The 20,000-nt window shown below is 43.4% G+C and overlaps 1 protein-coding gene across 8 annotated transcripts in view; it reads left to right on the top strand.

Moving 5' to 3' along the window:
- The window catches only part of LOC147023910 (cadherin-7-like), a 149,926-nt gene that overhangs the window by 58,278 nt on the left and 71,648 nt on the right, over positions 1-20,000 (top strand). For 7 of the 8 annotated variants that reach the window (XM_085889907.1, XM_085889899.1, XM_085889903.1 and 4 more), the window contains one exon: positions 17,705-18,127. In XM_085889907.1, the coding sequence (XP_085746033.1) occupies positions 17,735-18,127 (393 nt within the window). In that variant the 5' untranslated portion in view covers positions 17,705-17,734. Of the gene's footprint in view, positions 1-265; positions 286-17,704; positions 18,128-20,000 lie in introns of those variants that run through there. The other variant, XM_085889902.1, reaches the window with a different exon arrangement.

The raw sequence follows: 20,000 nt of genomic DNA on the forward strand, positions 1-20,000 counted from the left end.
AAACTTTTTTTTTGGGAATATGGAGAAGACATTAATATTTGTGTAAAAATGTCAATGGGCAAAGACACATGAAGTACAAACAAGCCTCATTAGCCTGTCCGCCATGCAACGCAAGATGGCTGGGTTTTGTAATTGTGTTTCTTCTTCAACCCATCCGCCATGCAGCGGGAGACATTTTTCTGATTTTTTCTTTTTCACAAAAACTAGGTCATGTAATGGTTCAAGCGAGTCCTGGAGGTCGGTGGGTCAAACCCCGGCTGAGTCATCCAAAAGACTTTTCAAATGGTACGTGCTGCTTCCATGCTTGATGTTCAGTATCTAAAAGGATAGAGCATAGACAAATCCAAAAGTTGGCATCCATGAGGAGGATGAAATTCCTCCTTCGGAAATGCCCAATTAAGGGCGGTGAGAAATGCGGCGCCATTGTTGTAACGTCATTGGTACTCAGAGTGCCCTGGGAAGTGACGGCTCTTCCCCAAAGCTCAGTGGTTGTGTTTGTCTTGTCTAACAGTCCTGTGTTGTCTCGTGTATTCGGCTGTATGTACATGTGTGTGAGATGTGTGTGGCAGCTCCATTACGAGCCTTAGATACTGTAAAAAATAATAAACCTGTAGATTATTATTGGATTCCTGTAAGTGGTGCAAGTGGGTCACATGTTTTGGGCCTTGGGTCATATGTAAACTGGGTTATCGCTTTTTCTCCCTCCAGAATTGGGTGGTCCCTAATGAAGCTTGTGATAAAGAAATTATAATCCAGGAATGACATGCCCATTCATCTGGGGTTCGCTCAAAATTATCAGGAGTCTTGTGGCATAGTAGATGGTGCGCTCGCAAGTGAGCGGACCTGGGTTCGATTTGAGACTGGTGAAGCCTTGGATAGGTCTCCTTGCTCCGAATGCCTCTGTTTACCGATCAGGAAGCAGAAACCCGGTTGATAGCCAAATGGCACATCACTTTCCGGAGTAATGGTTCTGCCAATGTAGATAGCAGGTGGTCTCGTCTTCTCAGATGGTACTGAACAACAGAATACGCTGCTTGCTATCTCCCGAGTGTGGTTCTGTGGGCAACAAGTCCTTCAGTTATAATAAATTCGCACACCTGGGTGTTCACACGTCAGATGTGAATGGCCATGTTCGGTGAAGGGAAACCTTTAGCTCAAAATTCCAGTTATTTAACAGTTGGACTCCAAACTTTCCTCTTCAATATACATGAGAAAGGTTATTTTTAACTTTGATAAGGTGTGCAGGGCCTTTAGGGGCTTGAAAAGAATTCCACACAAAATCCTATTGCTTTTATTACTTTTCAGAATGTATATTTTGCCAGTCCCATCTCAATGTTGTTTTTGCACGGATTACAGTGAAAAACAAACTACAACTGAACCTGCGCAGTAAGTTGCGTTTCCATATGCATCAGTCCAGTGTGTCTTCAACAGGGAAGTGATTTATGTTGTGGGCAACCCCACTGACCCAATTTGGTGTTTGGCATTTGGCATTTGTCTCTGGTGCCCACACATTTCCTGCCTGAAGATGATACCACTGGGACATTTGGTTTAGAATCCTTCTTCATGGTCAAGAGTGGTCTGCTTCATGGTCAAGAGTGGTCTGCTTCATGGCAGTTTGACAGCAATGGATTTTCCTTCCCATGGCCAGTGCATGATGTAATAGAAAGACTATGTAGGAGGAAATAGTGGGAAGTGGGTAGGAAAAAAGAAAATTATCAGGATGCGAGTGAGTCATAGAACAAGAGGTTCAGAAGGATAAATCAACTTAAATGCAGCAACCACTCAAAAAGAGTACCATTTACTGGATACATGGGTGTGCACAAGTTTACATCGGGAGGGGTACAGACAGGGAGACAGATCACCCTTGAGCACGTGTCATTAACCTCCGCCATCGAAGATGAATGGAGGTTACTGTTTTCACCCCTTTCTGTTTGTTTGTTTGTTTGTTTGTGAACAGTATTACGGAAAAACTCCTCGACGGATTTTGACGAAACTTGGTGGGGGGGGGGGGTTAGGTCTGGTCCAAGGATCATGCCGTTAGATTTTTGACTTGGTCCAAAATCCAATATGGCCACTATGGCGGCCAATTTGAAAAAATATTTGAATTTTTTTTTTTGCATTTCTACATGTTTGAAGTGATTTCCAACCCCCCTCCCCCCCAAAAAAAATTGTTCGAGAAAAAAAATTTTTGCAACTAATTTTTTCAACAAAATTTCGATTTCTTTTTTTTTGCATTTCTTCATGTTTTAAGTGATTTCCAACAAAAAACATGCCAAAATTATAATTGCGGCTGATTTTGGAACTTCAGGTGGATATACCCACGTAAAATAAATTTCTGTCTCAAGGAATCTAGTCATGACGAATGAATTGAGTATGTAAAAGTTAAAAGTAAAAGTGAAAGTTGCTAACTATAACTCTGAGCACTGTTGACGTCAAATTGAATGAATAGGATATCAGGTTCACTTGAGTGACCTAGCAGTATTGGCGGCGGAGGTTTTGCACTCTACCGAGTGCTCCCCCTCTAGTTGTCTTTGTAATAGCCTTAATAGCTTCCTAAGAAAGACGAAATCAACTAAAATGCATAGCTTGCACACAACTATATTCCAAGAGATCCTCTCACTGTTGAGGGACCATGGACCATGTACTGCAACAGCTATTGACATGTGGATTCTGACCATCCAGTTGTGTCTACCACACACTATCCTTTCTACGGTCCACACAAGCAGATCTTCAGGGGTAGCCGGGAAGGTTAAAAAAAAAAGCTGGTCCATAAAATGGGAATGTCGTGTTCTCCTGTTTTTATTTTTATGCCTTTTAATATAATCATACTAGCTCTATCGGAGGCTTTAGTGAGAGGCAGGATCTGATTTGTCAACCGACACAAAGCCAGAAAAGCTTGTGCTTTTAACCTGTACTCTGACATGTGAGGTACCAGGAAACAATGAAGGTGAGATACCTTATTGCAGACGCCAACATTTTCATCATTTACATTAAATTGGCCTGCCATAAATACAAAGATGAGAGAGCTCATAACGATGCTTTATTTGGCTCATCAAAAAGAGAGTATACGTAAGTGAAGAATGAAGAGCCTGTTTGCAGTGGTGAGATATAGACTGTGTGTACTCTTCTGTTTACCCACCCACTTTCTTTTACCTTTTCTGTTTCACTTTGTTTCCATTCCCTCCTTCTATCAGCCCACTCTTATCTAACAACCCATTTAATGGCATTATAACCAGAGCTGTCTCGCGTGTCTTGCTGTTCACATCCTTCGCTCCCCCCCTCCCCCACCTATGAGTCATCAAATCTCTTATTTCATCTCTTTATCATTTATTTATCTAACTCGTATTATATTGCTGTTTCATTCGTGTTTCGATGAAATCCAACCTCTTTATGTTTAGCCCATGTAGCGGGAGACTGGGCTGCGTGCGTGCGTGCGTGCGTGCGTGTCTGGGCCGTAACTTTTTTTAACCATTGGAGCTTTTATCATCAACTTTTCAACAGTTTTATTTTGAGAATATGGGGAAGACAAATTAATAATTTGGTCAAAAGGTCAAAGGTCAGTGTGAGATTAAAAAAATTGTCAATTTTCATACAGTTGATCTGAACTTTTAATTGTCATTTAAGCTTTTGTTATCAAACTTTCAACAAAGCTTTATTATGATTTATATAGAGAATTCAAATTAATAATTTGGTCAAAAGGTCAAAATGTAAAAGGTACCATTTAGCATATGGAAGGAGAAGTCTGAATACAAAGCGGACGGGCTTTGCATTTTCAGATGCTTTCTAGTTTTGCATTGACCACGATTTTGTGAGATCGCAGTAATAATATGGTGAAGGTAAAACAGTGGATAGAAGGAAATAACAGAAATGTGAGAGGTACATATACTGAGTGTATTTTTATTTCATTATTCCAACATATACTCGAATGTTATAAGCCTGGTGTTGGCTTAGTGGTTAGGGTGGCGGCTTGGGATCCCAGGGTCCTGAGTTCAAGCCCCGTTGGCTGCTGAATTAACACCAGGAGGTTGACTCAGCCTGTCATCCTTCCGAGGTCGGCGAAATGAGTGTCAGTGTACTGGTCCCGGTGTATGCCCCGGTAAGAATAGGTGTACCATATCCCTGTGTGTCGTAAGAGGCGACCAGGGTTGGCGTCAGGAAGGGCATCCGGCCATAAAACATTGCCTCAAGAAAAAGCCAAACCCCTGCACAGCAGGGAAAAATGGCTGTAAAAACGGTCATACTCGAATGTTATAGTTACATGGCCCCAATGTTTATCACAGGTTGTAAGGTGGTGCAATTGTCATGTCTCTTGTACTTTGTATTCGGTATTGTATTGTATTAGGTAATGGCCATAAATGATTGATAATCAAAATATAGAAGTGTATGCAATCACTGTTAAAATATATAAATACTCAGTGCCTCCCACAGAAGCGATAGAAAATGTTAATACCCAAATTCAATGGAAGTAAAGTATTAATTTAGACAAATATATTCAATGCAGGAAAAGGTTGTGTTCACACCTTTCATGTAATGCCATTGCTACTGCAACAATGCAATGGCAAAAGCAACAGTAATAAATGTATGTCGTGGCAAATGGGGAATTTAGCCTCATGGTAAAGGGGAACATGAACATGATACCACAAGCTCTTAATGGAGTGAGTTGTTATGGTGCACTCCCAAACACAAAGCACTACCTGCAGTGCAAGAATGTAACACCATGCAGTTAACACAGCACTACGAGGGACAGGGAAGAAATTAATGGGACATACTGCTGTGGCATCAAATATATGGGCAACATCACTTACTGGCATCTGCCAGCTGCACCTGCCACTCGCTCTATCGGGTCCACATCATATTGTGTAGTTGTGGCAATGAATCACAAATGCAACAGCATGTCACCAAGTGATTAGTGCCATTGACCTGATCACAGGTCTGCAAAATGATTGGAGCCTTGTGAATAAATACATGGTGTCATCCTCCAGGAGGTTGCAGGGGTAGCACACTTACCTTTGAGCTGCCTCATCGAGGTTTGATTCTCTATAAACTATAAACCATCAGATTGGTGCTACCAAGGTATGAGTGGCCTTCCATCAAAAGTGTGTCATTTCTCGGATGGAAGTTCAGCCAGATGCACTGTCTGCCAGCATTAATTCCATTCCATTCCATCGGGACCATACTCTGTAAAGAGCATTGGTGCTGCCAAAGCAGTCTCCTGGGCTATTGGCAACAATCCTGGACAGGTCGCCACTCCAACACAAGATACTCAAATGGTTCAATCATCCCAGCAAGCTGATACTCATTTTGCCGACCTCAGAAGGATGACAGGCTGTCAACCCCACCTGGTATTAATTCAACAGCCGAGCAGGATTTGAACTCAGGACCCTGGAATCCCAAGCCTGGCCACCCTAAACCATTAAGCCAACACCAGGCATAGCATTAGTTGATGGATGTTAGAGATCCAACAGTGTCCTTTGTGAAGAGTACTGTACATGAGCTATCATTGGTACCTGAAGAAATTACAAATATTTACTATAACCTTTAGGGGGCACTGGATCAGTGGCACAGTTGTGCTGCCTCACCTGTAATGTTACCTGCAGTCATGTGCTGCCTACAAGCAGAAGAAGAAGACGAAGAAGGATGTGTTAACCAGCTATTTCGGGACATATTCTTTAATGTCTTAGTAATTCAGAAACTTAATGCCACCCAAATTTTCTTCGAGTAGTCCAAAGTAATGAATAATTTCAAGGTGACAAGTCGAGACTATATTAGGATGATTTGGACTTTTCCATTCTATTTGGTTGCTATATTGGTTTTTCCAAAAATGCTTTGACCAGCATTAATGTCACTTTCTGTCTAACTTGATATAATTGCACAAGGTTTAAACATTGACTGAACGATTATTTTTAGATGTTCTTCAATAAATCCACATCAACCTTGGAAGCACCCTCCTACTGATGTCAGATATCTGCTTGTTTTAAGTGTATTTGTTGATCTTTGTGCATTTTTGTTCATAATCATTCTCATTTGTAATTGTAAAAATTCAGTAAACTCCCTTCTTCCAGCTCTCCTGATATAATATAAATATGATAGCATTAAAGCATGCGATAACAACATGTAACATGTATGATACAATATTTCTGTAATGTACCGCAGATGTCATAGTTGAGCATCTGGCAGGTTGCGTGAGTGAGATCATGAGTGGGGCACCCTTGTGCGAGCACTGTCTTATTGTCTGATTCTGCCCCAGCTCGGCCACATGTGTGATCGACAATGTGCTGCACTGCCCCAGAGAAAATGTGATTCCCCCACCTCCCCCCTCCCCCACTCCTTTTTTTTTTTTAAACTTATGACCATCTTTTCTTGTCGTTTGATGGATGCAGCCTTTTGCAGTTTTTCAATTTTTCATGACCACTCACTGGTCTCACTAAGACCACTCTCGGGGGCCTTTGGACACTGCAGAAAGAACCATGGTGCTGTGTGGCCTTTGACGTATACAACTCAAGCATCCACATGGACTTTGGCCGATATAATTCCCCCCAAAAAATAATTATAAAAAAATAAAATTAATATAATAAAAAGTGTGCCTTGAGGTTTGGCCCAAAGAACCCATGGAACTGCCTATTACCCAAAGTCTGAGAGCATAATCTTTTTCTTTGTCCATTTATACAGCAACCTTCGATGACCAGCTTGGAGAAGTATTTGCCAATTGAGCTTAATTCAATTTATTAATGAGCAGATGCTGGGGTTGCTAAGATATACTCGATATATCTGAGATAGAAACCTCACTCAAACCACTGACTCACTCACTCACTCACTGATATTAAAGTTTGATACCTTTTGGGTGAAGTAGAAAGCTGAAATTTCGCATGGCAACAGGTATCGAAGCTGAAACACCAGGGAAAAAAAAATCACAGAACCATTGGAAAGCATCTCTAAATTAAAATACAAATAAATGAAAATGAATAAATGAAAATATAAATAAATTAAAATAAATAAATGCAGATGAGCGACCCAAGACAATGGGGAAGCATGGTGATTTTGCGTGCTGATGGACAGCGAAGCCGATTCACCAAGAAAAATCACAGGTCAGGTCAGGTCAGGTATGGGAGCATGCGCCAAAGCAGCATGTCGCTGCTTCCACTTTCCACCGGGACTCCAGGGGCCTCCGTCTGGCCATCCCCCAGGCAGATGCCTGGCCCATCCCCATCTCCTTGAGATGCCGATCAACCTGCTGCAACCACAAGGCATGTGGTCGGCCCATTGGCCTCCTCCACTCACGAAATTCCCTCGCTGAGAGAATCTGGTGAGCAAGATCAGCGTCAGGAAAACGAGCCACATGGCCATACAGCCGCAGCTGACGCTCACGGACTATGCAGGTAACAAATCTCATTTGAGTCTCTCTCAGCAACCGCTCGTTGGACACAAAGTCTGACCAGCGATAGCCAAGGATTCTCCGAAGAGACCTGTTACCAAAGGAATCAAGTCTCCGTCTCAGATCCTTGATCAGAGTCCAAGTCTCACATCCATAAAGCAAGACTGGAAGCACCAAGGACCTGAAGACTTGGACTTTTGTCCTCCCACACAGGTGCTGGCAGCACCACACCCCATTATCCAGTGAATCCATGACTCCCCAGGCCCGACACAGACGTCTATTGACCTCTGATTCACAGCCAGCAGAGACATGAATATCACTGTCAAGGGTTCTTGGGAACTTTTGGATCTTTTAGGTCCTCGGGAACTTTTGTGTTGCATGCATTTTTTGGGTCCTCCGGGTCTTTTCGGTCTTCGGATTATTTTGGGTCCTTGGGGTCTTTTGCATCCTCAGGGCATTTTTGGTTTTTTGGATCCTCGGGTTCTTTGTGGACTTCAGTCTTTTGGGTCCTTGGGGACTTTTGGGTTCTCACGATCTTTTGAGTCCTCAGGGTCTTTTGGGTCCTTGTGGTCTTTTAGGTCCTCAGGGACTTTTGGTTCTTTTGGATCTCAGGGTCTTTTTGGTCCTCAGGGTCTTCTGGGTGTTTTGGGTCTTCGGGGTCTTTTTGAGTCTTCTGGATGTTTTGGGGTCCTTGGGGTCTTCTGGATGTTTTAGGTCTTTTGGGTCCTCAGGGTATTTGTGGTCTTCTGTATGTTTTGGGTCTTTTGGGTCTTTTGGGTCTTCTGGATGTTTTGGGGTCTTCTAGATATTTTGGGTCTCTTGGGTATTTTGGGTATTCTGGGTCCTCGGGGTCTTCTGGATGTTTTGGGTCCTCAGGGTCTTTGGAGTCTTCATGATGTTTTGGGTCCTCTGGGTCTTCAGGATGTTTTGGGTCCTATGGATCTTTTGGGTCTTTCCTGGTCTTCAAAGGTCAAAGGGGTATCAGTAGTCTAAAGGGTCAAAAGGTACTTTCCAATAGTTCGTGATTCATGAATAGACGTGCATTTATAACACACACACACACACACACACACGGACACACACACACACACACACACACACACACACACACACACACACACACACACACACGGACACGGACACACACAAAAAACACACGGACACACACACACACACACACACACACACACACACACACACCTCATCCATTTATAGTACATGGTGGGGCAGAGAAATGGGAGATTTTATAAACCGATCTCCGCTATGCCAACATGAGTGCAACTTTTTTGACTGATCAACTAGCTACTAGGGTTCCTCAAGTTAATGAGGCCAGTTGATTTCAACAAGATGGCGTGACGTATCATGCCGCCATAGTGTTAATGGCTGCCATACGACTACTTTTTCATAACCACATCATCTGCAGGAATAGTGACATTACTGGGCCTCCAAGGTTCCCAGACCGATCAACATGTGACTTTTTTATGGGGGCACTTCAAAAGGCAAAGTGTCTGCTCATTGCCCACACAATATTGAAGACCTGAAAGAAAGACTTTGTCAAAAAATTGCCGGAATTTCTTTGGAGATGCTACGCTGTGTCATGGGAAACATGTGTGAAAGATTAGAGGAATGCCTGCGCAGAGACAGAGGTCACCTCGAGGATGTGACCTTCAATAAATACATGGCATGCTATGTTATGTACTTTAAGATGGCATACAGTGCCTATAGAAAGTGTCCACCCCCTTTGCAAATTTTTCACCTTTTGTTGCTTATAGCCTGGAATTAAATTACATTAAAGCAGACTTTTTGCACCTTCATTTTCACATCGTAAACCACAACCAACTGAACAACTGAAAAATTCTACAAGTTTCAGAAAATTTATTAAAAATACAAAACGAGAATATCTTGCACCAGGCAACACTGGGTACATCTGCTCGTGTATGATAACCAGAGTGGTGTCAAAGCCACCCAATGCTGACCTGTTTATACATTTATCGTTTTTAAAAGACTAGTCTAATAATTAATATTTTTTATAAAGAATTGCAGTGAAGTCTGATCCAAATAATTTTAAAGCAATATATGTATTTGTATATTGTAATCAGTAACAAGAGCGCAAGTGAGCACAATCTACGCCCGAACAAGAAGGTATATACAGAATTGTGCTACTACATGGAAACAGCATCCTGGTTGCCATGGCAACCACTTTAGATGACGAGCGTATGTCGCGACACACCGTCTCCAGTCTGTACCTATGTACCAAATATGAAACATGAAAGTTGAAAACTTTGGGAGTTAGAGTGCGGACAGGAACGGATGGAAAACAGCATCCTAGTTTCCATGGCAACCACTTTAGATGACGAATGTATGTCGCCACACCCCATCTCCACAGTCTGTACCTATGTACCAAATACGAAACGTGAAAGTTGAAAACTTTGGGAGTTAGAGTGTGGACAGGGACGGACGGACAGACGGACGGACAACCGGTATCACATAATACGCCCCGATATATATATATATATATATATATATATATATATATATATATATATATATATATATATATATATATATATATATATATATATATATATATATATATATATATATACCGGGCGTAGTGGCGTGCGCCTGTAATCCGGCGACTCGGAGGCTTGGGTTGGAGGATCGCTTGAGGACGGAGGCTCTGCACTGGGCAGGGTGTAAAGCAGCCCGGAATCATGGCGAAACCCAAATCCTGATCCCTGTGTCGTAAGAGGCGACCAGGGTTGCGTCAGGAAGGGCATCCGGCGTAAAACCTGTGCCAAATCAGTATGCGGATCATAACGGATGATCCGCTGTGGCGACCCCTAACGGGAGCAGCCGAAAGATGAACAACAACATATGTATGTATGTATATATATATATATATATATATATATATATATATATATATATATATATATATATATATATATATATATATATATATCGGGCGTATAAAAAATAGTGTGGATAAAAACATTAGAAAGGAAAAAATAACTTGCACCAAAAACTTTAACATTTTCACACTCATGCTCACGCCGGGGGTATCACTCTAGCTCTCTGTTCTTCGAACAGGCTCGTTAAAATGAATTACTTCTCTTGATGTTCTAAACTTTGTTAATCAGATTTATAATCGTGGAACTTGATGCTTAAATGCCTCAATTTATCATTAAAACCTGAATCAGTCAGGTCAGGTATGGGAGCATGTGCCAGAACAGCGCGTCGCTGCGTCCACTTTCCGCCGGTACTCCAGGGGCCTCCGTCTGGCCATCCCCCAGGCAGATGCCAGGCCCATCCCCATCTCCTTGAGATGATGGTCAACCTATAGCAACCATGAGGCACGTGGTCGGCCCATTGGCCTCCTTCACTCATGAGACTCCCTCGCTGAGAGAATCTGGTGAGCAGGATCAGCGTCAGGAAAACGAGCCACATGTCCATACAGCTGCAACTGACGCTCATGGACTATGCAAGTAACAAATCTCATCCGAGTCTCTCTCAGCAACCGCTCGTTGGACACAAAATCTGACCAGCGATAGCCAAGGATTCTCCGAAGAGACCTGGTACTAAAGGAATTAACTCTCCGTCTCAGATCCTTGGTCAGAGTCCAAGTCTCGCACCCATAGAGCAAGACTGGAAGTACCAAGGACCTGAAGACTCGGACTTTCGTCCTCCCGCACAGGTACCGGCAGCGCCACACCCCATGATCCAGTGAATCCATGACTCCCCAGGCCCGACCCAGACGTCTATTGACCTCTGACTCGCAGCCAGCAGAGACATGAATATCACTGCCAAGGTAAGTGAATCTCTCCACGACCTCAACATCCTCACCACAAACAGACACAGACAGGATAGCAGCATCCAAGATGTCACCGAAAGCCTGGATCTTAGTTTTGACCCAAGAAACCTGTAATCCCAACGGCTCCGACTCCTCATTCAGCACCTCGAGGGCCCCCAAGAGGATGTCTAAAGTCTCCGCAAAGATGACTGCATCATCTGCAAAATCAAGGTCCGAGATCTTGACATTGCCAAACGATGCACCGCAACTTGATCTCTCCGACATCCTCCCTAAAATCCAGTCCATACAAGTGCTGAAAAGTGTGGGGGCAAGTACACATCCCTGACGAACTCCAGTAACAACTGGAAATAAGTCAGAGATGGTACCACCACACTTCACAGCACTCTCAGTACCAGAGTAGAGTTCAGACATCAGATCGATCAGTTTTGGTGGCACCCCACGAAGACCAAGAATCCTCCAGAGGACATCCCGATTCACTGAATCGAACGCTTTACAGAGATCAACATAGGCTGCAAGCAGCCCCTGCCGAAACTCTTTTCTGCGTTCGGTGAGGACACGAAGTGCAAGGATACGGTCAATCGTTGACCTCTTTGGTGTAAAGCCTGACTGCTCTGGACGCTGGTGCTCAAGCAGATGGTGGCGAACCCTATCAAGAATTATCCGAGCAAAGACCTTGCCCGGCACTGAGAGCAGCGTCACCCCTCGGTAGTTGTTGCAGTCTTGGCGATCACCCTTCCCTTTCCAGAGAGGAACAACAAGGACCCTCTTCCAGTCAGTTGGGATGATGCCTGTGTTCCAGGCAGAGCACAAAACTGCATGCAACGACACGAGTGCAGCATTTCCACCAGCCTTGAGATGTTCGGCATGGATGCCACAGATCCCTGGAGCTTTGCCCCGTTTCAACTGGTTCACCGCAGCCCATGTTTCCACAAGCGAAGATGGACCTATTCTCTGAATTCTCTCTGAATTAACTATTCTCTCTCAGTATCAGTATTGTCTGAGTATTGAATATCAGTCTCAGTATCTCAGTATTGAATATCAGTCTCTCAGGCTTGTAGACAAGTATGTAGACAGAGAATGTCGTGAGTATGTAACGACACAGAGTTTTGAGTTGATTGGGGTGTCATTGATGGCAGTTATCATCATGCCACATCGCAAATGTAACATCCTAATAACTGGTACACATGGATTCACGTACATAAATGCACATCTGATTTTTAACTAAAAACTCCAATATTAAGAACGTTTCTGTGACCTTAAAATAATTTCTTCATATACACAGCTCATTACTGAGCATAGACATTTGGAATTAAAAAAAATTAACACAACCATGGAGATACCATGACTCCATAAGCTGTTGGATTCCTTGGTTTAAAACAAATTTCAATGAAAGTATTGTTACGGCTGTGGAAATTCGCAATACACCATAAAGGGTCCTCAGGTGAGATATATCGGTAAGTTCATGTGTAGTTAGCCCAAACCCGTTGTTTAGAGGGAATATGTGTGATTCATTTGGGCTGCGACCCTTTGAGATAGTCGTTTTTCTTTTGCTGTCGTTATTTTGGTGCAAGAACAACAACGAACATCGCCACAACCAACATCTCAACGATCACGCCATTCACTACACGACGCCAACAATCACGCCATTCACACCACGACGCCACCTTCCACAACTACGCTACCACCATCTTCGCCACTCGCCATTCATGTGTGGTCGGGATCCGGCAGGAGGGTGAAACCCTGCCGGATGGTGCCGTCCAAGAAGGGACGAGGTACACGTGCAGCTGCATGATGTCACGGGCAAGGTGCAAAGTGCGTGAGCTGTGAGTTGCCGTGCTGGTGCTGCGTGTAATTGGGAAAAAAAATGGAGAACAAAAGCAAGCCTCGCTTTCGGGTGAACAGGACTCCCTGGGCAAGGGGTGGAAGATCCCCTTGGCTGGGACATAGGATAACACTAGTTAGGGGGAAGGGTTAGTGATAGTTAGACCGGTCTCATGGGGCAGGGGTAAGTCCTCATGGGGCCCGTGGAATGGATGAGGTAGAGGGAATTAGTGGAGATTTAGGATGGGAAATTGATTTTTGGATGGATTATTTGGAGACAAAGACAGACTTGTGGATGTGTTGAGGGGACGTAGCTTAGCTACATAGGTTAAAAGGACCGTGCTGTCGTTTAAGGGATGACGAGGGAGCACGAGTTAGTTGAGGGGATTTAGCAAGAGGATGGCAGAGTTCGGCGATGTGTGAGAGTGGAAGAGTGAAGTGGAAACTTGATGAGTGAGTGAGGCCAACGGGTCTGAGTGAATGGAGTGATTGTGGAATGCATCGTGCGATGAGTGATTGGGGGGAAGGAGTAATTCCCGCCCAAGGGACCCCGGGGTCAGTGTAGAGTGAGTTAGCTGGGTTAGTCAAATTGACAAAATGGAGGTCGTTTTGTTGTTGTTGGGAAAGTAGGCTCGAAACCCGTTTGGAGGGGTGCAGGAGCCCTGTTGACGGGCTGGGAGCGTGGCTAAGAACGGTGAGTATCGCTGAGTGGGTACCCCGGGCACCAGGCTGGTAGGCCAAGGGGCCATGGGGGGCTGGGATAGCGTAGTGGGCACGGGTGCGCCCGCATGATGCGGGGGCCTGGGGCACCATTAGCCGCGTGGGCAGTGCATTGGGCACGGGCACCCAGGGAAGGGGCCCGGGGCGCCAGCCTGCCACGTGAGCGTTTCAGGAGAGTCGCCAGGGAGGGCATCCTCGGTGTTCAGGGAGCTGGTAGGCTCGGAGGCAGTGTAGTGCCCGGGGGTGCCATCGTTTGGGAATCGGCAGAGGGTAGTTCCTGCCAAGGGAGCCACGCGTCCCAGCCATGAGACCGTGTGAGGGCACGGAAGGAAAATTGGGGGGCGAGGCCTGAAATTTGCGAGGACACCAACACAGGCGACGGGAATCTTGGTTGTTAGAACCGATAGTTTAAGCGAGAGGTGCTTGTTGAATGCCCCGGGGTAGTTTAAAAGTTAAATGGTTAGGGTAGATAGGAAGTGTACCCCTCCGCACCATCCATCCCTTCACTCTCGTTGTGGGCCGCTGGACCCACTCTGAGTAGATCGCTGAACTCCGAGGAGGCCAGCCTGAGGCTTGAGTGGGCCTCGATGCAGGACGGTAGCCCTCCCCAATTCCCCTCCAGAAAGGGAACGTAGCAGTTGGGAGTAGGCTTAGTGACAAGATAGGTTAGCCGAACAAGGACGTTAAAGGGGGTTAGGGGATGAATTTTGAGTGGGGAAGTAAAAGTGGAAATAAAAATAACAAAAAAATAAGTTGGGGCTAAATTGGTTTTTACAAATTAAGGGAGTAGGTAGGTACAGAGACCGGCAAAGGCGATAGCTTGGGAGGGAGACGTTTAGGTAGATCCGAGCCGTCGTCTGAGTGGCCAGCACCACCGCACTCCCTCCACCAACCTGCACTGCACGGCGAGAGGCTGGCCAACTTCATCTGCTGGCTGTTTTGCTGCGAGGCCTGTACCGGCCGGATCGTCTGCAGTTGTTTCTTCAAGACCTGTGCTGGTCGATGGTCTGCCGGCTGTGTTTGCCTGCAGCGGTCCTGTTCTGCCGGCTTTGTTTGCCTGTCCACCTTTGCCATGCCATGCCAACTGCCCTCATCAGTTTGCCTCCCGGGTCTGTTTTGACCCCCCCCCCCCTTGTTCATTGCCATGTGTGCCAGGATCGTCGCGCAGTTTGCAAGGACTGCCCTGTTGGCAGCTACAACACGGGCCTGCAGTAGCGGCCCGTGCACCGTGTGTGCGTCCGTCCATCCATCCATCCATCCATCCATCCGTTGTGTTCATTGCGTGTGCCACTTGAGCTGGCACAGAGACTGTGTTGCGCAGCCCATGCACCGTTGTGGTTCACTGCGTTCATTTCAAAAGGGGAGGCCTTGGACTGTGTGTGTGCAGCCGGCCACATTCCCTGTCACCTGCATTGCCTGAGCCAGAGACTGCATGCCCAGAGACTCAAAGGAGAATCCTTGCTCCAACGGAGCCACCGAACGGGCGGCCATTTCGAGTGAATTTTCGTTTTCGCGCGAATCAGCGCCGTTCAACCATAGACGTGTTTCTCGTTCAAAAGGAGGTTTAAAAACCTTGTAAAGTTATCGCTTCTCGGCCTTTTGGCTAAGATCAAGTGTAGTTTTTTCTTTTCTTCTTCTTCCCTTGTTGATTGTGATTGTTTGAGTGAATGGATACCACCAATTGAGTGTTTTTTTTTTTTTTAACTATTTTGTGTTTTAACTTTGTGGAGGAATTTTTATCCTCAATTTTAATTTCTTTTTATTTTGATTATTCTTTAAAAATTCTTAATAAATGTTAAATAATTTATGGGAGATGCATCGTAACCACGAAACGTCGTACGTCGACACCGTCGTAAATCCAGGATTGCCTGTATATATGTATATATATATATATATATATATATATATATATATATATATATATATATATATATATATATATATATATATATATATATATATATATATGTATATATGTATATATGTATATATGTATATATGTATATATATATGTATATATATATATGTATATATGTATATATATATATGTATATATATATATGTATATATATATATATATATGTATATATATATATATGTATATATGTATATGTATATATGTATATATATATATATATATATATATATATGTATATATATATATGTATATATATATATATATATATATATATATATATATATATATATATATATATACATATACATACATTATACATACACACATAGTAGTACAGTTATACAGTATCCATAATCATTATGATTCACCAGCAAAACCAAATTAAATATCATGGAGGTGCCAAAATATATCGTCTCGACTATTTTCTCCCGTCTTGGCCTCTCCATTACTTTGTTCTCCAATATCTCCTTAAAATTACACTTTACTGCATCAGTTCCCTAACCCTTAGATATCCTTTAAAAAATTTCAATTCCATTACAACAGTCCATGCAGATTCCACCAATTTATTTCATTCAATTATTTGGCGATTTTTCAAATTCTGACTTTTCAAACTAATAAACTATTTTACCTTTGCTGTTATCCTCACCAAAAGTCCAGATGAAAAAGCTTTAAACACCAGCTCTTTGATATTATTCATCATTTGGAACATCTTCAGATTGTGACATTTAAATTGTAAATGACTTGCACAATATTTATGGGTAAATTACATAATTGCCCAGGCAAAATGCTGCAGTTACAATTGTAGTATATGAAAGCTGTATTCTCAAATACTATAGTTCGTAACAGGTCCTACTACAGTAGTCTGCAGATAATTACTACAGGAAAGGAATGCTATTTTTGTCTGGGGGTTGCTAGTTTTACTTGCAACACCAAAGACCTTTTAGAAAACGAAGTCAAGAATCCCCAGATTTGTGACCTTACCTTTTCTGTAATTGGTTCACGAGTCAGTAAGTGACCACTATATTCGTTATGGGTCTGTCTGTCTGTCTGTCTGTCTGTCTGTCTGTCTGTCCTGAGCATAGATCCGTGGGTTTTGATCCGATCCTGATAAAATTTGGGTGGGAGGTTTATATCATGATCTCATTGTGTTTTCCTGAGAATGGGCGTGGTGCGCCCATTATGGGCGGAGCCACGCCCAAAAAACGTGTTTTTAGGGGGTAGCCGATTTCAAGTTACATCTTCTCTGAGGGGGTTTGTCGAATCTGGCAGGGGTTTCGGTATTTGGTTCGCCCAATGGCATCTGCATAGCCCCACGGAGCTTGATTTTTCATTTTCGTCCCAAGGTCAAGGTCACAAGGTCACGAACTTTGAAAACTGCGAATTTTGACATAAAAATCATATGACCGCCCAAACTTTGAGAGCGAGGATGACAATATTTTTTATGCATAATCTTGAGGTCATTCCCCACCTAAAGTCTTAAAACCATTTTGCTCTATCTCAAACACCTTGTCCGTGGTGCCCCCTTCAAGTTTGTTTTTACGCTGATTTCATCAAAGTATGGATAATCCGAGGAGTGCGAAATGCCATATAGCCTATATGACGTTATATTGTTCCTGGAATATTCCAGAGGAAGTTTTACACCAAAGGTCATAATCCTTGACCTTTGAAGTTTACAAAGGTCAAATTTTCAAAGTTGTGGGAATCGAACCGGGTTTTCGACCTTCTTCAACGAACTAACTCCAATAAGCTATAGCACGTATCCTGTTTCCTTATTTTAATGTCCACAACATTGTTTTGTGACCTTTAAAGGTTACGCAAAGGTCAAATTTTGAAAGTTGTTGAACGAAATCAGGTTTTCGACATTTTGCAGCTAATAACCTGTCACTTGTACCACATCATGTTGATCATTTTTATAACTTGGTCAAAAATTATCACATTGTCTCATCCTTGACTTCTGAAACAATCTACATCATCAAATACTGCTCGTGAACCATTGCCGTCTCCAGACTTGTCTCTTTAATATTCATTCTTCTAAAAAGTTTTTGTCTTCCTGCTGCAGGGATTGAGGACAAGTGGCACGAGAGCTACAATGGCCTGCTGGCCATTCTGCTTCCTATTCATTGCTTTGCTGGTGCTGAGTTACCAAACACACGCAAGCACAGACCTAGTACCCAACCCAGAGTTGGAGGACAGGGGCTGGATCTTGCTTGCAGGTCCTGGGGGTAAGAAGTCAGAAGATAAAGGTGTTCTGCTGGATCACCATATTTTGGACAGCGAAGAGCTGGGGAACGGTGATCTGGATGTCCAAGGACAGATTGCTGATGGTCATATGGGGCATAGGACCAAAAGGATGGCACCCCAAGACACGGATGTTGAGGGACTTGAGCTCTCATTCAAGCGTAGATTCCGACGGAGTTGGGTCTGGAATCAGTTCTTTGTTCTTGAAGAATTTAAAATGCCTGATCCTCTTAACATTGGAAAGGTGAGGAACAATGACTGATTTTTACAGTTAGACACGAAAGACTTTAAGGTGAAATCAAAAATATTATGTCTCATGAGTCTTTTATTTTTTCCTTCAGCAAATGAGGATATGATTTTCAAACTAAGCCCAAAGTAAACCGTGTGAAACAATCAACCGGCAAAGTTTCCATAATTATTGAAACAGCCAGTATCATATTTGCAAATCTGCTACCAACATCAAATAGTAGGGACTATAGCTCACAGCAATGGGATACAAAATATAATGCTTAGAGGGGGTTCACAGGTTTGAGTTTATCGGTGTATTGGCCTACAGATCGGTTCACAATGAACTGACATTTTCCCTCCAACCTAATTGCTGAGCACTTGCAGTAAATCCAGGTGAGGTTGGTGTGAGCAGTTGTTTCATTGCGTAAAGCCATACTCGATTACTCATTTTATCCATCACAGAAATTCCCCTTGTGCACACCGAGTTTACTTGGCATCTCTGGAATAACTCTCATTCGTTTTTTCGTTTTGCACAAACAAGGTTCATCCTTCATTATCTACATTTTAATATGTGGGATGTTCAAAATATGATATGAACTACACAATCTCAGTTTTACAGGACGCGCCAAAAATTATAATCAAGCATATATAAATAAATAGGACATTTATGTATTTTCTTTAATAATAATGGAAGCTTGTACTCTTGACAGAGCTTAATGGTGTTCACATCAAGTCGAGAAACATTTTGCGGCTAAGATCGATCCTGGACAGATCGCCATTCCATCGCAAATGAGTCGACTGGAGGTGAATTGGGCAGGAATTTGTAATTTGTTTTGGGTGCCGGTGAGAGCTCGCCATCTCTTCATAAGATGTACTGTGGGATCTTTAATGTCCACCAACTAATGCCAGCAGATGGGGCTTCAAGATTACCATCTATCCAATGGATGGTGCACACATCGATGCCGTGCTCTGCACCCGAAACACCAGGGTGACCGTTGAAAGCTGGGTGGAGATTCAAAGCCAGGCTTGGCAGCTCACTGGGGAATGCGCATACCATTACGAATTTCAGAAAATGAATGAAAAATCCAAAACTAGAATATCTTGGTTGGATAAGTGTCCAACCCCTTATAGCAATTGTTAATTAGCTCAAGTGTAACCAATCACTTTCAAAATCACACACCAAGTTAATTGGCCTCTACTTGTGTTAAATTGTAGTGATTCTCATTATTTCAGGATAAAATTAGCTGTTCCTGGACATTTCCGATGCTGGGCAGTGCATTTCACAGCAAAGACTCAACCATGAACACCAATAAGCTTTAAAAAGACCTCTGGAATAAAGTTGTGGAAAGGCACAGATCAGGGGATGGGTTTAAAATATTTTGAAGGTCTTGAATATCCCTTGGAGCATAGTCAAGACAATCATTAAGAAGTGGAATGCATGTGGCACCACCCAGACCCTGACTATATCAGGCCGTTCCTCCAAACTGGATGACCAAGCATGGAGGATACTGATCAGCCAGGCCACCAAGAGGCCAATAGTAACTTTGAAAGAGCTACATGCCTTTATGACAAAGACTGGTCATTGTGTGAACTTGGCAACATTATCCCATGCACTCCACAAGTCTGGCCTGTACGGTATGGTGGCAAGAAGGAAGCAGCCATTACTCAAAAATGCCCAACATGAGTCCCCTTTGAGGTATACAACAAACCACTCCAGAGATTCTGGAGCCATGTAGCAAAAAATTTAGTGGAATGACGAAACCAAGATGGAAGTTTTTGGCCAAAATGCAAACGTTACGTTTGGTGCAAACCCAACAGAGCACATCACCCATAGAACACCATCCCTACTGTGAAGCAAGGTGGTGGCAGCATCATGTTATGAGGATGTT

Source organism: Eptatretus burgeri, chromosome 7 (assembly GCF_056783735.1).
Source record: "Eptatretus burgeri isolate ZD-2024b chromosome 7, Ebu_testis_v1, whole genome shotgun sequence".
NCBI classification, from domain to species: domain Eukaryota; kingdom Metazoa; phylum Chordata; class Myxini; order Myxiniformes; family Myxinidae; genus Eptatretus; species Eptatretus burgeri.